At 46.3% G+C, this 21,372-nt stretch overlaps 1 protein-coding gene across 3 annotated transcripts in view; it reads right to left on the bottom strand.

Moving 5' to 3' along the window:
- Window positions 1-21,372, bottom strand: part of ATP9A (ATPase phospholipid transporting 9A (putative)) — a 131,104-nt gene that overhangs the window by 81,106 nt on the left and 28,626 nt on the right. For all 3 annotated transcript variants that reach the window (XR_004682967.1, XM_035025419.1, XM_035025418.1), the window contains exons 2-4: window positions 17,988-18,132; window positions 16,502-16,615; window positions 11,020-11,128 (exon numbers count right to left, since the gene is read on the bottom strand). Coding sequence is in view for 2 of the 3 variants with exons in the window: in XM_035025419.1 (XP_034881310.1) it covers window positions 11,020-11,128; window positions 16,502-16,615; window positions 17,988-18,132 (368 nt within the window). In the remaining variant the exon portion in view is untranslated. The remainder of the gene's footprint in view (window positions 1-11,019; window positions 11,129-16,501; window positions 16,616-17,987; window positions 18,133-21,372) is intronic.

Consider the following 21,372-nt stretch of genomic DNA (forward strand, 5'->3'; position numbering starts at 1 on the left):
TTAATTAATTCTTGTACTTAATTAAATTTTGTCATGGTAACAGTCAGGAGAACTGACACTAGGAGGGAAGCACCCAAACGCTAATAATGACTTCTAGACAGAATACACAGCAAGTGGTGATGAACTGGACCAACCCTCGGTTGCTTTGAGGGCTTCTAGACTCTCCCAGTTTGGGCATCTCACACTATGACATGACTGTTTCATGTGCTTCATTTTCACCAAACGCAGGACTAAATTCAATTCACGGGCCTGAGCCCTAGCCCGCTAGAGAGGAACCCGGAGCCTCAAGTGTTTGTTATGTCAAAACATGTGCAGAGGGAATGGAGGACATCCACCAATCCAGAGCCAGAGCATTAGAAATGGGGGAAGAGAGGGACGCCTGGGTGGCTCAGCCGGTTAAGCCTCTGCCTTCAGCTCGGGTCATGATCCCGGGGTCCTGGGATCAAGCCAGTGTTGGGCTCCCTGCTCAGCAGGGAGTCTACTTCTCCCTCTCCCTCTGCTCCAACTGCCACCACCCCCCCCAGGCTCTATCACTCTCACGCTCTCTCTCAAATAAATAAATCTTTAAAAAAAAAATTAAAAGAAGAAAAGAAATGGGGGAAGAGAGTGTCCAATGTGCAGAATTCTTTTCCTGCCTGAACATTTCTTCTGGTCCCACTAGGGGGCAACAGGAAAAATATACACAGACGTGCTATTCTTCCCAGGGAGGTTATCAAGGCATTGCTCGAAGGATGGAAGACCATAAATTCAACATGGCCCTCTGTGCCAATGAACTTTTCCTTCACCTGAGCTTGCCCTGGCTTTCCCAAACATAAATTTACACATTTTCTTTGGTTTTATTACTAAAACTGAAGCTGGTGGCCTGACCCAAAAGATCACTGAGCTTGTGTTCCAACCTTCAAGACCTAGCTACAAGTCTTCTCTTGTATTTAACTCAAAGAGAAATATGTATTTTTTTTTAAAGATTTTATTTATTTATTTGACAGAAAGAGACATAGCGAGAGAGGGAACACAAGCAGGGGGAGTGGGAGAGGGAGAAGCAGGCTTCCCGCCGAGCAGGGAGCCCGATGTGGGGCTTGATCCCAGAACCCTGGGATCATGACCTGAGCCGAAGGCAGACGCTTAACGACTGAGCCACCCAGGCGCCCCGAGAAATACGTATTTTAAGTCTTACTGAATAATAACTGTATATGTATACGTGGGGATGTTGGCAGGGCAGACGAAATCAGGAGGATTATGCTGGAGGGGTTGACGGGTGATTCTTTCTGGGGACATAGGGAATTTATCCCTCTCTCTGGCACACATACTTCCTAAATTCTTCACGGTGATTTTTTTTTTTTTTTATAAGCGTGAGGTGTTCTTCTAATAAGAAAGAAGAAGAATAAATTAAATTAGCTCAAACTTCTAAGTGACCAGACCCAGATCTTTCCCTTCTACAGCGGAGTCCTGATTTACGATCAGTTAATGTGAACTCTGCCTCTCCCTGTCCATCTGCTCTACCTCAAAAGCCCCTTTTAATCCGCTCTGCTTGCAGAGCAGATTCTGACTAAGGCCAGCAGGCCCATCCCTCAGACAAGGTATCCTCAGACTCTCCTGCTCTATCGGGCTAACCGCCGCAGTCTTGACCCTAAATTTGGATTTCCCTTTCCAAGCTGCCATTTGTTGGCGATCAACAACGCGCTGTGCAGGGCTGCATGCAGAACACCTGGTTGGTGTGGGTCTGTGTGTTCTGAATGAGGACATAAAACCAGAAGAATAAAAAGCAGCACCAGCAGCAGGAAGAAAAGAGAAGGGAAAGCAGATCCCAGGGTGTCTATTCCGACGTCGACTGGGCTTCCCACCAGCCAGGTACCACGGCCGGCTGTGGACGTCTGAACAGAGGCCCAAGCGGTGGCCCCGGCTGCCGTGGCCAGGGTGGCAGAGGGAGGCGGGAGGAAAGGGGGGACGCAGGGAGACTGACGAGGCAGGCAATCCAGGGGCTGGGACGAACTCGTAGAAGGAAAAACACTTCAAATTGTGGAAAGGGCTCCAAACACATGATTTCTAACCTTACATTAACCGCTATTCTGAGTTTTCTACAAATGTTCTTGCAAAAAAAATACAGAACAAGGTACAGACACCGTCTGGCAGAGCTCCCCGTCCACCTAACAAAAATAACACGTCTCCAGTGAGTATTCGGAGGAGGACGGCTCCCTACTGCCCAGTCTCCAACTGGAAGAAAACACTCTCCCAACACCCCACTGAGAAGTCAGCACACACACTTCCCAAGCACCACTTCTTCCTTTTTTCCTCTCACCTTCTTTGAGGTTCCTATGGCTGAAGGAGAGCCAGCTCTGTGGGTGTGCAACCTGTGTTTACACCCCCCCACACATCCTTGGGTGAACGACCTGTGGTCATCTTAAAATTCTTAACTTTTCAACAAGGGGCCCCGCCTTCTCATTTTGCACGGGGTCCCCCAGATTACGTAGGTGCCCCTGAACAAAGGTAAAAACACCCAGTAACATCTTCAGTACACAGGGCCCAGGAAAAGCTGGCCGCCTTCTGAGAAGAAAAGGCCACAGCACCTCCCCTCCCCAGCCCGCCCTGCTCTTCTGGTTCCCCTAACACCCAGCCTCTGGGATTTTTTAGATACCTTCGCAGAAACTTTACAGAAGTTGGCTAAGAGATTTTTACAAAGGTTAAGTGGAAAACTGTCTGCTGGCCACATCCTAAATCATTAAATGCCTTCTATAAAATAAATTTATCCCTTTCAGCTTTCGACACTCTACCCGAGTCACCCCTGAGCCAGAGTTTATAACAGGGAACAAAATTCCAATTACAAGAGCTGTTTATTTCTGTAGAGATGGACCCCAAGCCTTTCATAAGCAAAGCTATTGAGCCCAAACCATGCTTTTCATGGATGACAGCTTCAGAATAAGAGCAGTTTGTCTCCATTGCAGGGAGAAACCAGATGTTTCCCTTGAGTCGAAACAAGCAAATGACAATTCAGTCAAACTACGGAACAGCCCGCAAGAAAGAAATTTTTTTTAAATAAATTCCGGGGCACTCGTATGTGTGGGCCTCTGTTTTGACCCCAAACACCTCCAGCCCTACTTCTATTTTTCATTGTGCATGCAGGACATTGATTGCTTTTGTAGATCTTGAGCAGCAATCTCTACGCACCAACCCTGGTTAATGTATTACTCTTGAGCTCACACTCTGTGACAGTGATGAGTTGTAAATTCTACAGCGTGTGTACATTTCCTGGGGTGGACATTAAAACGCCTCTGCAGACCCAGCAGAGTTCATAGGTTTCAAGTTGAAATTTTCATATTCCAATAGAGTTGTCTGCATTCCCCAGAGCCTAAGACTTATTTGAAAACAGGCAAAGGGCTGAGAAGCAGTATTAAAAATTCCATGGCCACATCCTGGGGCTTTTGTTTAAAATAGTGGGAACTTAAAAAAGAAAGGCTGAGGTTTAAGTGTAACAAGTTTATACCCAACAGAGGCTTTTAAAATAAATATATAAATGGTCCTCCCTGCTTCTGGTGCCCAATAATGAAGAAACAGACCCACACCCCAAAAGACACCTTTTGGGAAAGATAGTGCAATGTGCACGTGAGATTGTTTTCAGGGTTTTTGTTTTGTTTTGTTTTGGGTTCTTTTTTAAATACACAATAGATCAGTTCACCAATGATTTGTAATAAAGTGAAACTCAGTACTTTGGAAAAACAAAGAAACGTATGGGTCTGAAATAACTTTGCATCTGTTGGAGAAATGTATGAGAAAGTGTCTGGCAAGATCTGTTTTAAACAAGACTTATAAAAGCGAATGCTCTGAATCTTAATGAGGGAAGCTTGGGCAGGGGAATTCTTTGCTTCCTGAACTGCCTCTGAGATCCTTAGTAAAGGACTTTTGCAGTACTTCTGCTGTAGTTGATATCAGAAACACCATCACTGGGGCACCTGGGTGGCTCAGTTGTTAAGCGTCTGCCTTCGGCTCAGGTCATGGTCCCAGGGTCCTGGGATCGAGTCCCACATCGGGCTCCCTGCTCCGCGGGAAGCCTGCTTCTCCCTCTCCCATTCCCCCGCTTGTGTTCCCTCTCTCGCATTCTCTCTGTCAAATAAATAAAATCTTAAAAAAAACAAACTCATCACTGTAATTCTCTTCTCTAAAAAAAAGGTATGAAACAGGGATGTCCCGTCAGTGTAAGGACAATTTAGTGCTGGGTGCCTTGCAGATCTGATCTTTTCTTCTTCTGGACTGGAGGCCTCGGCCACAACCATGGCACACGAGATCCTGATCAGGCCAAGACCCCTAAGAGCTTGATCCCCGCTCTTCGAATTTACTGGAGCGGGAGGTTTTGGAGTAGTGCTGTATGTCTTGCACCTGGCACTGTTCAATCCAGATGTCAGTTGGGGTGGGAAGAATAACCCAGAACCCCAGAACAAAATGGGTCCCAGCGATCAATACAAGTTCTACTCAGTGAATGTGGATGATAGCAAACTGAAGACGGTCCGGACTTCTAAATAAAATGTTGCACTATAAAGGTGCTTTGAATGAAAGTCTTCCAGAAGCCATCTGCACTATTTTCCACTTATCCAGGAAATATTTCCCCTCTAAATGCCAAAATCATGTATTGTGCTGGGGTTTATACTGATTAATGAATATCTGAAACTTATAAGAAAATGAAATAAAAAAATTTTTAAAGTATAAAACATACCGTCTCTGAACAGAGTTTATACTTTGAAAACAAAAATGGTACTTGTGTTTAAGAATAGGGAATTTCTGGATGGAACTAGAGGGTACTATGCTAAGCAAAATAAGTCAATCAGAGAAAGAAAATTATCATATGATCCCACTGCTATGTGGAATTTGAGAAACAAGGCAGAGGACCATAGGGGAAGGGAGGGAAAAATGAAACAAGACGAAACCAGAGAGGGAGACCACCGTAAGTGACTCTTAATCTCAGGAAACAAACTGAGGGTTGCTGGAGTGGAGGGGGGTGGGAGGGATGGGGTGGCTGGGTGATAGACACGGGGGAGGGTATGTGCTATGGTGAGCGCTGTGAATTGTGTAAGACTGATGAATCACAGACCTGTACCCCTGAAACAAATAATACATTAATAAATAAATAAATAAAGTCTTTTAAAAAATTATTAAAAAAAAGAATAGGTTATTTCCATGTAGTTAATTACCCATGAGCTAAACAATGCCCCATTAATGAACATGTCTTCCCTACATTATCCTACCTTCTCCTGATAAACTCCAATGGAATTAAACTGCCAAAAAGAAAAACATGTATATCCTTTGACCTCAAAATTCAGTCACAGGAACCACATCCTAAATCATGGTCCAAAATGGGTTTTGAATTTCAGTGGAAAAAAAAAGATATCACTCTTAAGTGGAGGTGAGAGATCCTGAGATTATTCTATACCTGGGAAAGGGTGAACGGAGCAACCTGGAAAGATGCAGAACTATCTGGAAAGAAATGGGGAGGATTAAACATATCAGCTGGTTTGAGTACACAGTACTCAAAAACTGAACATAGGAGGGATTCTCTCCATTTCACATAGACCTTTGGCTTATGACTTACGGCTCAAGGGGTGCCCAGATGTCCCCAGCAGGAAAGAAGCATCAGCAATTGTGTTAATTGTGCCTCTGTTTGCACTTTCTTTCAAAGCTAATTATCTGCGTGCCTCATTTAGCCCTTGATCACAGGTTAGTCTGGAAAACATTCCTGGTAGGAAGACCCACAGAATTCCTCTTGGGAAAATGCAAATCCAACTGCCCTCACCACCTGTGATAATCTAGGCAAACCCCTCCACCCCCAGAATTAAATTTTTGGTTTGGGCAAGACACAAAGAAAGAGAAACAATCCATTTACTAATTATTCCTTCCCCACCCAACCCCAATCTCTGCAGGAACAAAATGACATTGTGCTGGGTCCGCTACCACTTCAAGACCCTCTCTTCTTTGGCTTTGGTATCTCCAGGGCCTCTGAACACTGTTAGAGAAGACAGCTCTAGAAAACTCATAAGGGCCTAAGAGCCTCCCTCCAGTCTGATCACGTTACAAATGTGGATTTCAAGAAGGAGGGGGGATGCTTCTTTATCTGAAAACATCATCCCTAGAGGGTGTTCGACAACTCTAACAATAAGTTCCACCTCAGAATAGGATGCTCGGGGCACCTGAGTGGCTCAGTCGGTTAAGCACCCGACTCGTGATTTAGCCTCAGGTCATGATCTCATGGGTCCTGAAATTAAGCTGTCTAAGAAATTACACACCAGACCTTGTCCAGCACCTGGCTGGGTTATGGTAGGTAATCTTTCTTTTTTTTTTTTTTTAATGGCTTTCCAATTTTGACAGAATTTTTCAAACACTTCCAACACCACCTACTCCCTAGCATGCCTTGTACACAGATTCCTAGACCACAGAACGGACTTTTCCACAGTGTCAGGCCCTCATTGGCCTGCATGGTCTTCTCCTCTGTTTTCCCAGGAGGGAGACTCAGGAAACATGGCCTAGGTGGGAAGAATAAGATGGAGCCAGAACCTGGGGTATGTACCCCACACTCCCAGCCATCACACCTGTGGCCGTTGGGAGACTCTTCCCCAGGGCCACTTCATGCCTGTGTGCTCTAGGTATGAGCACGGGGCTCTGTGCTCAGAAGGGTCCTGGACTTGGTTTCATGCTCACCTACTGTCATCTTGAAATTCTTAATTTCTGAACAAGGGCCCCACACGTTCATCTTGTACTGTGCACCACAAACACACAACCAGTCCTGCTCTCTTCCACCCTATAAGACTTAAGATGAGGGTCACTTCTTCTGAGAAGACGTATCAGCTCCTCTCTGACTGGCTTGCATAACCTCCCATGCCCCTGGCTCATACCTCCATTTATTGATTCACACCCACCAACATTTAACGGACCCCTGCTACAATATCATCACCACTGGCTTTCTTGGGTACACACCAAATCCCAGGCCAGTATTATGTTCTTCTCATCCAAGAGTTATATTTAGAGCAACTCTCATAAGGTAGGCACTATTACCAGCCCCAATTTACTGACAGGTTAAGGACCTGCCCACGAAGCTGGGTGCAGGGGGAAGCAGGACTCTTGAGTTCAGGCAGAGCACAGGCTCAGAACCAGGAATGCAGTGATCAAGAAGGGACAGTCTTTATGAGAGCCACCCTACTCCCACCCCTGATGTATAATTATTAGTTGCATTTTTAAATTATCTATTTAAATGTCTGGATACTTCACCAAATTATTAATTCCCAGAATCCCCAGCCCCTTGTGTTCATCTCTGTAATATGGAAGCCTACTGTTGACTTGGGACATGTGGTACTCAAAAAAATTCTCAAGAAAATGAAGAAAAGGTCATTTTGACGTGAGGCATGACAATGACATTAAAAAATAATCTAACTGGTGTGTTATTTTAGGTAATAAATTATCTAAATGGAAGTAGCAATTAACCAAACAAAAAACAAAAAACAAAAAAACTATCATCCATTTTTCCTCACAGTGATAAGTGCCTTACTTTCAGGATTTTTAGTTGTTTAAAATCCACTTTTGGGGTGCCTGGGTGGCTCAGATGGTTAAGCATCTGCCTTAGGCTCAGGTCATGATCCCAGGGTCCTGGGATGGAGCCCCATGTCTGGCTCCTGGCTCGGCGGGGAGCCTGCTTCTCCCTCGCCCTCTGCCTCTCCCCTGCTCATGCTTGCTCTCTCTCTCTCTGTCTCAAATGAATAAATAAAATCTTTAAAAAAATAAAAATAAAATCCACTTTTTCTCCAAGTTTGAAATTTTTTCAATTTGATTACAATAATGCCTCTAAAACTCTGGCAAATCCCAACAAGAAATCTATGCCATTAGCATTCCTAAAACTATATTAACTCTCGCTAAAAATGCAGGTCATGAATCTAATTTTGACACATCAGACAAACACAAGTTGAGGGACAGGCTACAAAGCAACTTCCCTGAAACTGGCCCGTCCTTTTCAAAATGTCAATGTCGTGTGAAAGAAAACCAAGGAGCTATGCCAGGCTAGAGGAGATTGAGGAACAAGGACAATTAAATGCCACTGGGAAAACCTGTACTGGTTTTTGTACCAGGGAAAAATGCTGTTAAAAACAGGATACTGGGGCGCCTGGGTGGCTCAGTTGGTTAAGCGACTGCCTTCGGCTCAGGTCATGATCCTGGAGTCCCTGGATCGAGTCCCGCATCGGGCTCCCTGCTCGGCGGGGGGTCTGCTTCTCCCTCTGCCCTCTTCCCTCTCTTGCTCTCTGTCTCTCATTCACTCTCTCTCAAATAAATAAATAAAATCTTTAAAAAAAAAAAAACAGGATACTGTAGACACTGGAGGGTGGGGGATGGGGGAAAAAAACACAGGACATTTCAGGAACAGATGGCAAATTTTGAGTAAGGACTATAGATTAGATTAATAGTAATGTACCAATGTTGAATTCCCTGATTTTGATAATCATACTGTGTTACGTGAGAGAAATGCCCTATTCGGAATTAAGCACCAAAGTATTTAGGAGTAAAGGGAATAATGTCTGCAACTTAATTCTCTAATGAGAGAGAGAATATCAAAAAGCAAACATGGCAAAATGTTAACATTTGATGGAAGAGCGTATCGCCGTTCACCACATGATTTTTGTAACTTTTTTCCTAGGTTTTAGAAATTACTACCCCCCCAATTTTTTAAATTTTATCAGCACAAGTACTGCTGTTATTAATCAGGAAATGATGCAGAATGCAGGTAAATATCATGGCCTGTAATCTAGTGATCAAGGACTCGATATTCTGGTTTCTAAAGGTTTTTGAACTCTACAAATAGTGTTGAAAAATGTATTTTAAGACATCAGGTGATACAAAAGGAACTCGATCCTGCGTGGATACACACACACACATTTGTTTCACTTTGCATTTAAACTTACTAAATGAAGACCCTGCTGAAAAGCCTCACTCAAGAAAATTAGTAAGTAATTAAACAGTAAGGTCAAAAAAGGCTTCTTTCTCTTCCTCTCTCTGAAATCTTCCAGTTGGGGCTTCCTACTCCTGCCCTTCTCCCCGCCCCCCACCCACCCCCAAGTGTATCAGATAACTAAACTCACCTCGATCACTTTCTGAGCTGACAGTTTCTTCAGTGCTTTTTGGGGGACTTTCAAAACAAATGGCCGAGCAGGGGCTGGGTTAATATTCAGAACTCTGCTCGGGTTTCCCCTACTGTCGCATTGGCATGACAATGGAAACCACGGGCCACAAAAGGAGACCAACAAAGGAAGACAAGTTTTTAATGCTAGAGCCATCTGCCAATTCTCCTTAGGATCTTTCCAAGAACTGAGTGAAGATAAAGCAGGAGCTGAGAAGGTGGTCTGCAGGGGAGGGCAGAAAAATCATTCACGGGAAAAGCAATTGCAATATGAAAAGAACCAAAGAAGGTTTGGAGCCTGGATAGATGAATGAATGGAATCCCTCTAAATAGATCCACCGCACCCTCTCCAATGGGGCTTTTGTTGGTTGCCTAGCATTTTAAATGTTATAGTCAGAATATGTTATTAAGGGAGGATTTAATATACACGAACCACAAAAAAACACCCTGCAGAGGGGTCTTCTGATTATCCACGTGGAAAGCCCAAGCCACCTGCCTTTACAAAGACTATGCTGGGTTTTCTTTCTTCACGTAGCAAAGTGTCCTAAATACAGTAGTTTAGCAATAATAAAGCATTTTTATACCAACTCTACATCCCCCACTTCTCCCAGAGACTTGCAAAATGTTAAGACCACCAACTATGAAAATCTATTTAAATGCGCTAAAACGAAATACATTCATGCCCTCGGGGGATTTTATTTTAAAAAAAAATTTTTTTTGAGCCTAAAACATATTCCTCTGACATTGTTCCTAGAAGGGAAGTTGTATGCAAAACCCTGAAACCACGTGTGGACGACTTCTTGGGAAGACTAAAGCTTTGGAAAGCAGTTCACACTTGACTCAGATACGCCTTCCCCGAGACAGCTATCTCATCTTTTTCAGAATTCTTAACATCCTGAAGGTAAGGCACAGCTTTTCTCCATCTCTGCCTCTCCTAAAACATTACTAATCCCTGAATGGGATCGGTCATCTTCTGGAACTTTAGGTAACATGCGCTCATTTCTGAACACATCCTTACAGGTAATCTCCTGTAGAATTTTTAGTTGAAATAGAAGTCAACATTGGCTGGGTTGCTTTGCGGGTTTTTAATGGGGTGTTTGGGTGGTTTTCGTTTTTGTTTTAATTCCACCAATTTAAAAATGCATTCATCTTGGGGCGCCTGGGTGGCTCAGTCGTTAAGCGTCTGCCTTCGGCTCAGGTCATGATCCCAGGGTCCTCGGATCGAGCCCCGCATCGGGCTCCCTGCTCCGCGGGAAGCCTGCTTCTCCCTCTCCCACTCTCCCTGCTTGTGTTCCCTCTCTCGCTGTGTCTCTCTCTGTCAAATAAATAAATAAAATCTTAAAAAAAAAAGAGGCTATCTAGTCGCTTCTCTTTGGGTCTGACTATATACACTCCCCACCTTCATTTTCAGGATTTATAAGATGCCTTTCAAGGAAATCTTCACAGATGCAGTGTTTATATAAATCTGGTGCCTATTTAAAAACTAATGTTGCAAAGTTGTAGCATGCGTTTTGTAATGTTGAAAGAGTATCTTTTAAAGCTTGTAGGACAGACTTTGCAGCCTCCCCCGCTTGAACGCCTGAACAAGAGGGGCTCCCTCCTTCCCTCACTCAGCCCAGGGACAGGCAAAGGTACAGGGTTAGCCAGAAGGGGATGCCCAATGAACAAAGTTTAATTCCAGGCTGATGACGCACAAGTTGGCCAACAGGCCTGGCTCTGGGAGAGACCGAGCAGCCCCAGGCACACACTGGCCTCCCTGGTGCCACCACGCAGTGTCTCCACACCCACCGGCCCTGGGCCTTGAACTCTGCTCCCTGACTGTCAGCGGCCCATGATGGAGTTGCAACCCTGTGGCCCCAGGCCGGAGCCAGGAGGCTGACCTCTCGCCGTGAGCCGGCTGTAGACCTGGCAGTTGACTTCCCTGTCCCGCACATAGCATCGGATCTCCTCCACAGCCTCTCGGATGACAGTGACGGCCAGCACAAAGCCCTGCGGAGAGAGCGGAGAGAGGATGAGCCCTGCGGAAAGTGACCTTCCTCTTCTGGTGCTGGGGACAGAAAAGGCCAGAGGCCACACCGAAGGGCAGCAGGGCAGGGCCTGCTAATTACCCCAAATGCACGCGCCCCAGCAAGCCCACTTCTTCCGACTCCTTCCTACACACATGCCCTGGGGAAACACTCGCTGACACACAGATACACGGGCAGCCCTATCCACCACCACTGCAGGGTTTCTAAGAGGAAAAGGTGGTCTGTCCACAGGCAGTGACAGAGAGATGGTGTCTGCTATTCGTACCTCACTCGTCATGTGCTGGGCGCCCTTCCAACTACACTACACCCCCACAGCAACCCTACGCTCACGAGTGCTGAGACGGAGCCTCAGAAGGACAGAAAGGTTGAGTCATCTTGCCCAAGGATATGAAGCTCTAAGTGACAGGCAGGAAATCTGGCTCCAGAGTCCTTGCTCCTAACAGCCACGTTGTTGTGCCTCCAGACAACCTTGGAAGACCTACTAGCCAATAAGATGGAGGCCCAGGAGAAGGTTAAAAAGAATGAGATCCATCCCATGCACTGACCTGCCAAGGAGGGAAATTCAGTTTTCACAACATACAATGTAACACCATGCATACAAACCACAAGGGACAGCCACCATCTTCCGTGAAGTTCCCAATTTCCTTAACTATTGGCTAGATTCCTTTGCAAGGAAAGGACTGAGAGGGAGGAAGGGGCCAAAGGGGACTTCAGTCTTCTCTGTACTGTTTTAAATCCTTATAAAGAGAACACATTGAAGTATTAATTGTGTAAGTAGCAACAAATTAAAAAAAAAAAAATTGGAAACTGCCCGACCTTTCCTGGGCCAGGTACCCCAACTCATAAAATTTGGTGGGAACTGGTGTGAGAGTCAGCGGTAACAAGAATCTATTTCCATCTAGATTTCTCCTCTCGTGTCAATAAAGGCAAGAACATTCATTCATTTTTCTTACAAGATAGCCCTGTCATCTCCTTTTAAAGTCATTTAAAAAAAAAAATACAGAAAGCACCATCACCCTGAAGGGTAGCAGCGGTGATTCTTTGAGCATTTCATTTTCATACTGTTTACTCCGTGAAATATATTAACTTCAATTCAAAGGACTTTAAATCTCTTATGTAAATCTAGCCAGAGATGTGTGGCTTTGTGAAACTCCTCCAAGGGCTCATTCATCTTTACAATCAAAGGATTACTCCTGTTTCCAATCAGATTGTAAAGTACTGGCCACAGCCAGAGCAAAACTGGTACATTTCAGAATAAAAGCATAACCAGACCAGGAGGGGAGAGGAAACCTGTTCCGGGAAGAGCGCAGACCCAGGGTGCACAACCCCCCCGCCCCGCCCCCCAAGCTGCCAGCTTCCTTGTTTTGGGCCAGAATCCAGGTGTTTGCTGTTTGTTTTTTCAAATGTTCCAGTTTCTATTTCCCTCTGCGTGGGCCCAGCTAAATCCCATTGATGAGAGTGGAAAGTGTGCGCTCCTACAAAGACAGGAGCCGCTAACCTCCCTGGGGCCGATAAATACGGCCTCCTAAATTATCCTATCTGTTCCCCCCACCCCACGCCCAAACACACAGTTCCCATTAATCCCAGAGGACATGCCATCCCTGGGGCTAGAAAATGCTTTCACAAAGAGATGCAAATGTAGTCCAGAAATAAATTCCAGCTATGCAACTTCAGAGGTCCTTCATAGCCACAGATATTTAGAGAGAGGCTTTAATAGGGAGGCCTGGGGTTGTCTGAGCTTGTAAAAGAATCAGAGGCAGTGACAGCCTCTGATTAGCGCCCAGACAAGCCATTCTGAAGGTGCTAAGCCTCCTTTTGTAAAGCTGTACGTCAAAATAGAGTACAACAAAGCAAAACAAATCTATGAGCTAGAAATCAGAAAAGCAGTTGCCTCTGGTTCAGGATGGGGTGACTGGAAAGGGGCATTAGGGAACTAGGGTGATGAAAATGTTCTGTATTAGACTGAGGCGCTGTTTCCGTGGGTGCTGACAGAAGTTGGAAAGCTCACCACTTTGTGAATGTAGTATCTCTCTATCTTAAGGTACACAGAGTAGATCTCAACAGCAACAAAAAAATCTAGATTATTTGGTCTTCATACAACTTCATGGATTATTTCAGCTATCTATTGAGGAATTTCTCCCTCTAATACATTAGTACCAAAAAAAAAAAAGTTATCAAAAGCTAAACCTTGGGGCGCCTGGGTGGCTCAGTCGTTAAAGCTCAGGTCATGATTCCTGCTCCGCAGGAAGCCTGCTTCTCCCTCTCCCGCTCCCCCTGCTTGTGTTCCCTCTCTCGCTGTCTCTCTCTGTCGAATAAATAAGTAAAATCTTAAAAAAAAAAAAAGCAAAATCTTCATCCAATGAACAATGTTACTAGTGCCAGGATTTTAAAATTCAAATGAGAGTATGTGCTCTCAAGAGGCATCTTATTTGTAGTACTTCATTTAGTTCTTCCAACAAGCCAGGGAAGGAGACATGATCATCCCTGTTTTACAGATGAGAAAACTGAGATTCAAATTATCTAATTTCTCAAAGTGTAGCCAGGAACCACACCTCAGCCGTGTGGCTCTCAGCCCTCATTCAGAACCACGGCGCTTATTTACAGCTGGGTTTGGAAGGAGAGGCCTTTCGGGGAAGTCAGAGACATTTCAAATATGTCTTCTAGTCCAGAACTAGAAACAGACTCTGCACAGAAAAATCTAGGGGAGGACGACACCTGGGTAGTTCAGTCAGTTAGGCGTCTGCCCTCAGCTCAGGTCATGATCCTGGAGCCCCATATTGGGCTCCCTGCTCAGTGGGGAGTCTGCTTCTCCCTGCACCCATCCCCCCCGCTCGTGTGCACTCTCTCTCTAATAAATAAAATCTTAAAAAAAAAAAAAACTTTCTGAAATATTTAAAAAAAAAATCTAGGGGAAATCAGCTATAGTCACACCTAGAAATAGATGCCATCTACTTTGTCTTTGACCCCAAACCTCTCCTCTGCAGCCCCGGGGGAAGAGGCAAACCAACACTCACATCCCCTTGCAGTCCTAAGCCTTCATGGGAAAAGCTGCTTATAAACGAGACACGGACGCAGAGGCAGGAAGCTCAGGGCCACCAGAGGCTGCTATTCACCTGCCTGGTTTCTACCTGTGGCCACAGTTCACAGTTTGGGGTGGGGGGGGAACAGGTGAGTGAGCGGGCAGACAGGGAGATGGTAGAGGTGGCTGGGGTCACAGTACCTCACACACTGAAGGTCAGGCTTCTCGGGAACCTCTAGGCATCACTTCAGCAAGGTGACAGAGGCAGGAGCTGGGGCCGGGCCCTTTAATTTAGAAGGGGGGGTGGGGGGTCTTCTAGGCCATCCCAGTCCCACCACTTGCTCCAGCCCAGCTGGACTGGACAGGAGGGAGATTTTCACTGGGAACGTTTTTATGTTTCATGCATCATGTGAATGTATTACCTTTCAAATAACTACACTTCAAAAAGGGAACCAACGGAAGGCAATGTGATAAATTATATTTTTATATACATTAGAGACTTTTAATTTTTTTATTTTTATTTTTTAAAGATTTTTATTTATTCATTTGAGACACAGAGATAGAGAGAGAGAGAGAGAGCATGAGCAGGGAGAGAGGCAGAGGGAGAGGAAGAAGCAGGCTCCCCACTGAGCCAGGAGCCCGATGTGGGGCTCGATCCCAGGACCCTGGGATCATGACCTGAGCTGAAGGCAGACGCTTAACCATCTGAGCCACCCAGGTGCCCCAGAGACTAACTTTTTAAAAATAAGCAACTTAGGGTTTGACTCTATATAGGTATGTAGTAAACAGTGGAACGAAAAAACTCAAATAAAATTGGGGTATTTCATATAAAACTCTAAAGTTTCTAACTCCGGGGACTGGCAACTCCAGGTCCACGTCTGGACCTGCGACAATGGAGCAGCGCCTTCCATCTTGGACGGGAGAGGAGCTCCCCAGCTCTCCCAAGGCTCGATTGTGGCAGCCCAGCCTCTGAGTCCGCAGCATTCCATTCGGGGTGTAAGAACGCAGACTGGAATGTTTGTTATGCGAGGGAAAGATGCAAACAAAAGTTTGCTCCCGCCCCCAGAGTCCTACCTCACCTACAAATGATAGCAGGACAGAACAGCTTGCACATCCCCAAAGCACCCTTGCTGTTCGTGTGGGAAAAACGAATCCCCTCTCCTTTCTCTTTTCTCAGGGCTGGAGCTGCTGGCCTGACTTGTCTGCTAATACAAGTAAAAAAATCCTGTTCTTACTTCTTTAAGGAAGGCTTAGATCTTTTCTACTTTAACAGTCTTCTCCCAATTAAAACTTCAACAACATTTGTGAACAGAGAATTCAAGTGTCCCCCCAAGTCCCACCTAACTTAGTGAGAAATACGCAGCCTCTATATGGAGAAGAGATGTCAGTTTCACCCTCTCCACCCCCCAGTCACACTGGGTTTCCTTCTGTTCTTCAAATGCTCCAAGCACATGCCTACTGCAGGGCCTTTGCACGGCTGTTCCCGTAGTTGGAATACTCCTGCCCTCCTACTCTTCTGCCCATCCCCTCCTCAAGAGGCTTTCCATGGCCACACCGGCTAAGGCTGCCCCTCCACCCCTCCCTTCCCCACCTTCATCCATTCAACAAATATTAAATGCGCCTGGGATTGCCCATCTAGCCTGCGACCTTATTCTATAACCTCTGCGGCACTTTTCACAATTCAAAATGATTTCATTCATCTGTCTACTGTCTATCCCTTCCGAACACCGACTCCACAAGGGCAGGAGTTTTTATCTGTTTCATTCAATGCTGTGTCCCCAGCACCCAGCACAGTGCCTGACACACAGCAGGTGCTCAATAACCACTTGCCAAAAGGAGGTAAGGGAGGGAATGGAGGAGCATTCTGGCCAGTTCTGTCTGACTTCATAACAAAGCACAGAACCTGGTACCTTTCAAACTCTCATGCCGACAGACTCTACATAAACAGCAAAGGCGATCTCAGAAAACAATTCAAATAGTACAACCCACAAAGACAGAAGCTCGTCTTTCTTGCTTGCCACTGTGTCCCCAGAGTCTAGAAGGGGGTGAAATGCACAATAAGTATGCAATACATAGTAGCTGAAGAAACGAAAGACCGAACAACTGACGGACACAATGAATCGGGAGCACAGGCTTCACCAGAGTTTGCTCCTGGTGGTGTATGAAAGGGAGCTTCAACATGAGAATATCGGGGGGATGGAGGGTCTCTCTCTTCAAAGGCCGTATCCCAGTTCCAGATGCCCGGGTGACAGAGACAAAGAAGTGTCTGTTCCCAAAGCCCTGAGGTCACTGAACAAACCAGGCCGATTTACTCACCAGGGGGACCCAGTAGGTATAGAGGGCACCAAGTCTCATCTCAGGAACAAACTGAGAGCAGGCAAGAAGTAAGAAATAGAGGTTGAAAAAGTACTTGAACTGGTTAAACAGCACCTGGAATGAGGAGAGAGAAAAGAGGGAAGACAGTCAAGGCTTGTCTGATGAGGTCGGGGGAGGTTTAGCAGGAGGGGAACCTCCGCTGAAAGCATTCCTACCCAAGAACACAACTCCCACGGTACCTTCCATGGGAACTTTAAACACTTCTATATATTGTCTAGGAAAATACACATGGGTAATAAAAATATTTGTAAAAGTAAAAATATAAATAATGATACACAGGGAAATGATAAATTTCAAGAGAGTGGGTACCCCTGGGGGTGGTGGGCGGGGGGGAAGGCATGCCAGGGGCATTCAACTTTATCTGAGTTATTTCTTAAAAACCATCTTAAGTACAGGTAGGCCCCTGAAAACGTGAAAAGGAGGTTTTAGTGGAAAATGCCTCTACTGTAAGATTGATCAGGAAAACAAGGTAAATCATCATCTCCATGATACGATCTCAACACCATAAAATAAATACAGCAGAATCCCATCCTGGGTGGAGGTGGGTTCCAGCAGAGCCTCGGCTGAGCCCACGTGCCCTGGGCGTGGGACTGGTGCCTCAGGACTTGTCCGGGGCGCTGAGCGGAAATGACATGTCTCTCCGGGGCGAAGGCAATTAACAGCCCTTTTTCGGCCCCCTCACTCTTGCTCAGCCACGGAGATACGGGCGGCCTTGTATTCCAGAGAGCGTAGCTACAACATGGAAGAGAGTGGCCCCGTGTCCACCAGAATTTCCATCAGTGAGAAATAAACATTTTCCTGATTTAAGATACTGAGATGGGGGGGGGGGCGCGAGATGAAGGCAGCAATGAATATAGTCGGAGTCGCCCTAAAACAACATTCAAATTGACCTTAAGCAACATTTGTGTTTCTGTACTCTCAATAAATCAAAGAGCCATTATTTTTTTTTTCCTTCCAGCACTGGAGCTGGTTGCTGTTCCTGCTTCTGAAGTCAGCTGGTGTGTGGGGGAGGCTCTGGTGGATAAAAATAGGTATGCGATGTCAAGGGGCGGGGGGAGGTTTGTAGAGTACACATCCACGGATTGGTCTAAGTTAATGTGGAAACACTGTGAGTCCACAGCATAAAATACCAAGCCAAACAGAAACATCCATTAGCAAAAATATCCACAGAAATTCTCTCTGGATGGTAGGAATGAAACTTACCTCTTAAAATTTTTCTCTATACTTGTGTCTCCTGACTTTCCTAGAGTGAATATGCATTTCATGATGACAGGGGGAGGAATTTAGGGACTGATGGGTTTTGGGGTTTTTTGGTGTGGGGTTTTGGGAGATGAACAGCCAGTGGCTAAGGCAGCCTAGAAAACACACAGGCTATTCTGCCACGGGGACCTGGGTCTCCTAGAAAGCGGTCCCTGGCTGTACGTACCCCAGGAAGAAAGGTGAAGAAGTTGTACTTCTGGTTGTTGATGACATTCCGAGGGTACCTCTGGTCCCTCTTCTCGGGATGCCCCAACCATACAGTGCGGGGCCTGGGCTCCCCTCCGCCGCAGCATCGCACCCACTCACAGCACCTGTGGGAAGGACAAAATCACACTGTCAAGGCCACGTCCACACCTGCCCACTCTTCTCCGAATGTTTTTCTCTCAAGCATCTGCCCTGGGTCGGGACAAGAGCCACGAATGGGGCTTCATCCATCATGAGCAGGGAAAACAGCCAAGGCTTCTAATAAGCTGGGATCCAGATAAAAGATGGTTTGTGCCCAAGCCCAAATTACTTATTTCAAAATGTAAGATTCATTTTTGAAATGAGATTTAAGTTAAAAAAGTAAAGATACAGCAATACATTAGCACTATGACTTTCACATCTTGCTGATGAGAGGAAAGCTCGCAACAGTTAAATGAAGCACCCAAGGAGGACCTAACTCAGATTTCCACTTCAATCTGTGTCTCCCAAATTCCAATTCTAATTACCCAAATGAAAATGTTTGCTTTAAAAAATAAAAAGCACCCAAGTTTGCCAGGATGTGAGAAACAGGGGAGTCTGGCCTTGAACCGCCTCCATCTCATTTGAAAACCTAGTATCTTTCCAGCACCCCATGCTGTCAAGGTTGCTGGTTCCACCAAGATAACCAGGTAAAGGAGAAGGGAAAGAATATCCTCTCGACACCCAGATCTCCTTTCAGCAGCACCCCAGAGGAACCAGCCAGGAAGACAATGGCTCAGGGCCTGGTGTCACCTGGAGCGGGGCCAGAGTACCAGCTGCGGGCCAACTGACCGCGCGCCCCCCCCCCCCCCCCACAGCTGTCCGGGCTGTCCTGCGAGGTCAGCTCATGAGTGCACCTGCTCCCGGGTGGCCCGCACCAGGCAGGGCAATGTGGGCAGCTCCAGCAGAACAAAGACACTCTGAAAACACCCCAAAAAGGCAGCTCATCCTTCTGGAGAACCCATATACAAGGCATTTCAAGAATCACAAGCCCTCGTTAAGCACTGTGATGGAAACACCCCATGCCCAATTGTTGGCCTCTGCCCCCACGTACGCAGGCCGGGAGGGAGAAACCCCCGTCCGGCCAGCCCCTCGTGACACTGCCAAGTGAAGCGAAACCAAGCAGACAGGGAGATTATGACTTATGTAAATACTGGTACACCGCGGCCCACCCTTCTCCCCCTCCTCCTATGGGCCAGGCAGGTCCTGGTGGGGTGCTGGGGTACAGAGCTGAGCAAACACGGTCCCTAGGCATCAGCAAGCTGCCTGCCCAGATGCTCAAAATTTCCAGGATGAAACACAATGCTCTTTCTTAAAAATAGCATCTTCATTCCAGTAAACTGGTGCTCGGGGGGAGTGTATGTGACAAGGACAGGTTTCACTTCTCGTAACTCATCTGTGTTGGCCCTGTTCTAAGTTGTCCAAAGGCCAGGGACAGAAGCCTCGAGGAGTCCAACATGATTACTGCCCATGGATGGGAAGCACCCATGCGGGCCACCGGGGGACATGCGCTAAGTGCTGAATGAATGGGGGGGGGGGGGTCATCGGACAGGGAGCACACCTCTCTCATTTGTGGAAGCCATCCCGCTGGTCATGATTGACCCCTCTCCCCGTCCTGTAATAATCCTGTAATGATGGCTCCCATACTAATGAAAGCTGAAGAATGGATTTCAGAAAACCAAGCATCAGGTCGACTGTTTATATGCGTTTTGTCTGTGTTGTTTCAGCAGGCTCTGCACCTCAAGCTATCAGGTTAAGCCATTCATTACTTAACCTGCAGATGTGTGCACGAGCACAAAGTAGGTGGAAAGTCACTGCAGCATATGCACTGTGGCTGCAGAAGACTGGAAACGAGGGGGCTGGTGAAATCAACACGAACAGCCACAGTAGTCCTTCAAGGAGAGCGAGAGCTGGATGCACTAAATGGCCCCATTCTGCAAGATATGCTAAATCGAAAAGCAAGAGCCTAAAAGGTGTGTCCAGGATGCTCCTCTTTGCATGAACACAAGAGGATCCACAGGCAGACATGCTTCAAATGCAGCACTGGTTCCCTTTGGGAAGGAGGGAGTAGGGACTAGGGAGTAGGGAGACCTTCTGCTATGTATTCTTTAGTTACAATGTTTCATATTATCCAGGGACTCAATGTGGTTCTTTCCCAGCTCAATTCATAAGAGTAAGCATTTATTAAATATCCAGCTGGTAGGAAGTTAGACTAGTCCAGGTCCTATGGGGACCGAATGTCGGAACAGGATCCTTGCCTTCTTCCTCACAGTCCCACTGCAAAACAGGGTAAGTGTTCAGGACAGGATAAAATAAAAACTTTGTGTCACTCGAGCCCAGTATAATTGGCTCCAAGGCCATCTCATTTAGTCAATCTGACGGTCACTGCATTTACTCACTTTCTGCATGCACTGGCTATATATACCTTGCACATTTCCAATACATGATCAATCCGACTTTCAGGTCAACAGTATTTATTGAACACTAACAACAATAATAATATAAGACAAGTAATCACGGACTCTTTTTTGTCACCTGCTACGTCTTGTGCGCTCGCTGTGCTAGGCCCTCCCCTGGCACTTGGGCATTCAGGAGTGAACAAAACAGACAGGTCCTCCCCCTCTGGAACTTCTACTTTAGTGGAGGGAGACAGACCATAAACAACCACCCAAAATAAAATAAGGCCTGGGCAAGAGAGGGCGTGGGGGAGGGGTGTGGCTTTGGAAGACCAGGTGGTCAGGGAGGCTGGTGTGACAGCTGAGCTGAGGGACAGGTAGCAACAGCCATGCGACCATGCAAGGAAGTACAATCTGGGCAGACTGGAAGGGAACCCCAAGGGCCAAGATCCAGAGGTGGGAACCAGCCTGGTTACACACTTGCCTAGAAAGACTGTTGTGTACCAACCACAGGGGAAAGAAGGGAGGAAGGAAGGAGGGAGGAGGAGGAAGAAGAGAGGCCAGATGATACTGGGCCTTGTCTCTGGGGCAGGGAGTCTGGATTTTACTCCATGCACCGTGGGGATCATGGAAGGGTTACAAGCAGGAGGTGGCATGATCTGATTGACATTTTTAAAAGATCTGTCTGGGGTGCCTGGGTGGCCAAGTCGGCTGGGTGACTGCCTTCAGCTCAGGTCATGATCCTGGAGTCCCTGCTCGGTGGGGAGCCTGCTTCTCCCTCTGACCCTCCCCCCTCTCATGCTCGCTCTCTCTCTCTCTCTCATTCTCTCTCTCTCTCAAATAAATAAAATCTTTAAAAAAATAAAAATAGAAGTTCTGTCTGGTTGTTACACAAAGACACTGCAGTAGGTTAACAGTAAAAACAGATCAAGA

This window comes from Mirounga leonina, unplaced genomic scaffold (genome assembly GCF_011800145.1).
Source record: "Mirounga leonina isolate KUSES-001 unplaced genomic scaffold, KU_Mleo_1.0 Mir_195, whole genome shotgun sequence".
Classification (NCBI taxonomy): Eukaryota; Metazoa; Chordata; class Mammalia; order Carnivora; family Phocidae; genus Mirounga; species Mirounga leonina.